At 35.0% G+C, this 5,512-nt stretch overlaps 1 protein-coding gene across 9 annotated transcripts; it reads right to left on the reverse strand.

Moving 5' to 3' along the window:
- Nucleotides 1–1,860: 1,860 nt before the first annotated feature.
- LOC131625874 (chromatin-remodeling ATPase INO80-like) lies at nt 1,861–5,308 on the reverse strand. Of its 9 annotated transcripts, none has more exons than XM_058896710.1 (7): nt 4,930–5,308; nt 4,723–4,832; nt 4,437–4,622; nt 4,191–4,287; nt 4,069–4,101; nt 3,098–3,786; nt 1,861–2,275 (listed from the first exon to the last, which is right to left on the reverse strand). In XM_058896710.1, exons 3-6 carry the CDS (start codon nt 4,616–4,618, stop codon nt 3,643–3,645), a joined length of 456 nt encoding a protein of 151 aa, XP_058752693.1. In that variant the 5' UTR covers nt 4,619–4,622; nt 4,723–4,832; nt 4,930–5,308; the 3' UTR covers nt 1,861–2,275; nt 3,098–3,642. The 9 variants fall into 9 exon arrangements, 8 of the variants coding, with proteins under 8 accessions (XP_058752693.1, XP_058752691.1, XP_058752692.1 ...); XM_058896708.1 differs by having other exon boundaries at nt 1,863–2,275; nt 4,009–4,101; XM_058896707.1 differs by having other exon boundaries at nt 1,868–2,275; nt 4,000–4,101; nt 4,717–4,825.
- Nucleotides 5,309–5,512: the final 204 nt, after the last annotated feature.

Genomic DNA, 5,512 nt, shown 5'->3' on the forward strand with positions numbered 1-5,512 from the left:
AATGAGGTGTGTTACATAAAGAAGTATTAGAACTGGTGATTTGTGATGAAGACAATGGTTCAGCAAGACATCCAGCATCAGTAATGAGTCTGTACAATCCTTCAAACTTCCTTGCCAAACCAATCATCTTCTTGGTTCTCACATCCTGTATAAAACAATCGGTGTGAGAAAATTGACAAATGCAATGTAAAAACTAGCATAGTTTAGAAACCGATAAAAGGTTTAATGAGAAATCAGAAGTATATAACATATTATTGAGATAAAATTGAGAGGAAAAGTTGATGGTTCCTGCATATTTGGCAACAACAATAAAACCATTAGGTAAGCAAACATTGACGGGTGGAATTTTGTGATAGGAACTGAACCAATGTAAGGAAGAACACACATGATCATTGGCTCCTGAGTCAAGGATCCAAAAATCAGGCTTAGCATGACTATCATAGGTAATGGTGGACACAAAAATGTTACCTGAAGTCTCATTTGGTGAATGACCAGAATGAGTAGAGATGTCATTGGTAGTAGAGGATGTGGTTTGTGAAGGAGGCAGCAAATTCGTTTGTTGTAGCAAGCCAATCAATTGAGCATATTGCTCCTGAGTGATGCTGGCACCATGGCTAGGTGTAGAAGCCTCTTCACCAACATGAATCAAAGACTGAGTATCACCGGTAGCTGCACTAGAGGCGTTAGCAGATGTTTGCTTTTTAGCAAAATTGGGCTGAAATCCATGTTTGCGATAACAAACTTCAATGGTATGACCCGTCCTGTGAAAAAATGTGCGAACTCTACCATCTTTTCTAGGGTTAGAATAATTATTATTGTAGTTTGAAGAAATACCACAATCCACAAATTTTCTTTAATCATAGGCATTGATGAGGGTGTTAGCCTCATCAAGAACATGTATAGAATCAACCTTAAGAACTAGGGAAACATTATTACTCTCTTCTTGTATAACCATAGAGTAAACTTTATTTATAGAAGGGAGAGGATCCATTAATAGAACTTAAGTTTTGATGACAGAAAAGTATCATTCAAACCTGTGAGAAATTGAATGATTTGATCCTCGAGACGAAATTCACGAGCACTACGCATAGCTTCGCATCTGCATTGCTGAGGATAAGTGCAAATGGGAATTGGTCTATGAGAGTTTAATTCCTCCCACGAACCACATAATTCAGTGAAATAATCAAGCACAGATTTGGAATCTTGTTTGAGATTGTTGATTGCAACACGCAGATTAGAGACACGAACACGATCGGTTTTGGCAAATCTTTCCTTGAGATCATTCCACACGTCGAGAGCATTCTCCAAAAACACTATAGTTTGAGCAATAGGAGGATTCACAAAATTCATGATCCAAGATTGAATAAGACAATTGCAACGTTCCCATGCAAGATGATTAAGATCAGTGGCGTGTGGAACATGAATGGAGCCATTGATGAACACAATTTTGTTCTTGGCGCCTAGGGCACGCTCCATAGATCTAGAATAAGAGATGTTATTAGATCCATTGAGTTGAGGTGTGATATTCACAGAATGTGGACCTTCGCTCAGAGTCAACGTAATATACAGAGTCAACATCTCCATTGGTGATGTGGACCTTCATTATGCCATAAAATATCTACGACAGCGCTTTTTTTAGGCTTTAAAAGCGCTTAAAAGCGCTGCTGTAGGTGGTGCTGCTATAGGTCTTAGCAGCGCTTTTTGTTTAGGAAAAAGCGCTGGCATAAGTAGGCCTAAGGCAGCGCTTTTTCTTAAAAAGCGCTTTCATAAATAGGCCTAAGGCAGCGCTTTTTCTTAAAAAGCGCTTTCATAGATAGGCCTAAGGCAGCGCTTTTGATGGAAAAGCGCTTTCGTTGGTGTTTTTAATAAACCTATTATTTTTATAATTTCTAAACCTGCATTTTTGACAGCATTATTTCATGAACCTGTAATTTACCATTGTTATGCCATAAACCTATAATTTACAAATCGTAATCCCATTATTTCAGTAATCTTATTATTTCAACAAAGAAGCGATTTCGATTATATACAAAAAAGGCGTTATAATTATACCATTACATTATATACCATTTTAATTAATCCAAAATATATATACACAGATTCACATATTTCTTAACTTTGCAAGATAAATGAATAAAGTTTAAAACTAAGGGTGCAACAAATCTCGAAAGAATACTTCTTCAGGTGAACTCAAAACATCGGCAAAATTTAATAAAATCATCTTCTATGCATTGATCACCATCTCCTAGACCCACTGGGACAATGCACGTCCTACCTGAAATGCAGAAGATAGGTCACATTAGATTGATGATATGAATATATCAATGCAGGGTAACATTAAAATTATACTAAAAGATGACAATAGATATTATAAAAGATCAAAAACACAGTAATTAAAAGCATATACTAACTGAAAAATACAGTGCACTCTGGGGGGATAAACTAAAGAGCTTATTTAACCTGCTTAAGTTGAGATTTTCAAAGATAAAGTTGTAAGCTTTACCTTTTTACTTAAATTAATACTATTAAAAATGGAATTTAGTGTGACATTTGTTTCGTTTGTCCTCATTCAAATATCCCAAAGATTATGTTCTCTCTTTTTCTACAAATAAACTAATATTTGAACTTATAGTACTAAAAAAATATTAGTATATAAAGTCTTAGCTTAACTATTATTTTAGTACAATATTATTAATTAGTAGAGCTAACAAGTGAGACTATTATTAATTCATATATATTTATATTCATATAGTATATGATTTTCTACTACTTGGTGGAAATTAAATCTCTTCCACTCACGTGGCCAAAAGTGATTTTCTTTTGTTCTCATCCACACCTACCTATACTGAGTATAACATCACCAACAACAATCTCAAATATTGATATTTTGATTGTTCTTCCACTTCTAATGATTTGTAACAAGTCCAGAGTATAGTTTGTATTATGATCATTAATAAAAAAAAAATTCAAAGAAAAACATGAATAGGTTCAAAGGAAAATAGAAGTTCTTCCAAATCTCAACATGCCATCCTTTACACACTTATAAATATTCTGATAGGAGTAAATTTATCATTAAAAAAAATGCTATATACAATACCTGTTACTACAATAACAAGTAAACCTGCAAAAGCAATGCTTCCCCCATCATACCATCCTTCCTCTAAACCCTATCAATTACAAGTGAAAGAAAGGATAAACCTTCTAGAATAATATTATAACTGTCAGTAGAATGTAAACAACAAACATATCCAATCCCAAATGAAATGAAAATAATTATCTGTAGATTCAGAGCCAAGCACCATGCAGAGACAAGCATATAAAGAAAAGAGAGAGGTTCGTAAATGAATCCAATTTTGTTATTTATTAGATATTGGTAGAAAATGAATCCAATTTTTATGTCACGGAATTCAGTTAAACTCTTTACCATATCCCAAACCTTAATCTCTAAACAAAGTGGAATTCAGTTGAGTGATGTCCTGAATTTTTTTTGTTTAAACACATTCAAAAGATATAGTTAGAACTCAGTACCAATAATAATTAAACTCAATTACTCACTTCACATTTTGAATGACTTCATCATTGAAACTTAATAAACTAGAGCATCGACCATAATAGGGATTTAAAAATAGCAAGACCTCATGTTTAAAACTGCATAAAGTGACTGTAGAGCTCAGTTTGTTGTATCAGAAAGTTAAGCCTTTGCCGCTGTCTCTTAGCTTCTCGAAGCTCCTGTTCACGTCTCAAAGCTTCAACAGCTTCTTTCTCCTCTCTTTTTCTCACTTCGGCCTGTAACAAATGAAATTGTAAGTTAAAACAGATTCCTATTCAAAAATTTCATTGATACAGAAGATTACAAATTACAAACAAAGTAAGACTAAGAACCAATGCATAAACAGAACAAACAAAATATGCATTAGGAAGCAAATCAACAAAATCAATGAGTTGCTTTCGATGAAGAGTAGTAAAATTCCTATGATGCTTTGGTAAGTCTCTTCTTACAATGTTTACCCAAATCTTTCCAATTCTATCCATTTCCTTCTTCTCAATTGATGCAGGATCTTTCTTTACCTTTTGCTTCTTGGGTAAGCTTTGCTCAATGATCTGAAACAGTTATAATTCAAAACTGAATATAAAGGAAAAATAAAGATAAAAGATTCAGAGAGATCATCATAATCTCAACCGATACATACCTCGTAAGTGTCACCTTTTCCAAAACCTTTACATAATAAACCTGCAATACACCTCCCTCGGACAAAATAGACCGCTTTATGCTTCCAGCAGCCCCTTCTGGAATGGATGAATTGAGACCAATATCAGACACATTCAGACTGAATTTTTGAGGTAAATTTGAAGCTGACATGGCCTTTATCCGTGCCTGAAGAGATTCATATTGAGATAGGTGTTCACCCATGCCAGCTCGGTTTAAATTTCCTAACCTTTTGTCCGAAGCCATCATTGCAGCCAACAACCCCAAATCCCAGGTACCCTTCAAGTAAAATTCATCCACATGGATATCCGAGAAACTTAGAAGGTTCAACGATGTAGCCAGCTTATCATAAACTGGAGGAATTTTGTATGTGACCCCATCCCCAATTTCTAAAATAGAAGGTTCATACATAACCCTACAAGATGTTTAGAAAATGTAAGGTAATTTGTGACATAAAAAATCACTCATTGCTAAATGACACTATCAAGCCAACAAAATATTAATTTTACCCTTACAAGTGGAGTTGACGATGGTGACCATTTGAACTCCGTCACGGTGGCTCCGGTTCAACAGGTTATGTAACCTAATGGAAGAACCTCGATTGTTATCGAACCTAACCTGTTATCTAAATCAAAGAGAATAGGGGCTGAGAGACATAGTGAGGTGAAATTGAAATTGAAATTTCACAACAAATAAAATATTAGGGTTTATAGTTTACTTACATAGATGAATGTGTACCCACCAAATTTGCAATCAAATAGAAAAGAAGAAGATTGTTTACAGTCAAGAAGAAGATTGTTGCGATGAAGAAGAAGATCGTTGCGACGGTGAAGGAATTGAAGGGTTTGGTTTCTGGGTGGGAAGAGTTTGAGTAGTGGGTTGCGACGGTGAAGGAATTGAAGGGTTTGGTTTCTGGGTGGGAAGAGTTTGAGTAGTGGGTTGCGACGGTGAAGGAATTGAAGGGTTTGGTTTCTGGGTGGGAAGAGTTTGAGTAGTGGGTTGCGACGGTGAAGGAATGAAGGGCGGGGGGGAGAAGGAAACGATGAAGAAGAAAACCTGTATTTGAAGTCTGGGAGGAACTTTTTAGGGTTATCAGTGAAAGAGATGAACGAGTGATTATAGAGATTGTTTTCTAATTTCAATTTTAATTATTATTTTTTAAAATAATTTAAATTAAAATAAAATCTAAACCCCTATAAGGGCAGGGGTTCGATCCCTGTGTTGAATCTTTTTAATTTTAATTATAATCTAAACTCCTATAGGCTTTGTAATGAATATGGCCTTTAGCAGCGCTTTTCAAAAGCG

This window comes from Vicia villosa, unplaced genomic scaffold, assembly GCF_029867415.1.
Source record: "Vicia villosa cultivar HV-30 ecotype Madison, WI unplaced genomic scaffold, Vvil1.0 ctg.000248F_1_1, whole genome shotgun sequence".
NCBI lineage: Eukaryota > Viridiplantae > Streptophyta > Magnoliopsida > Fabales > Fabaceae > Vicia > Vicia villosa.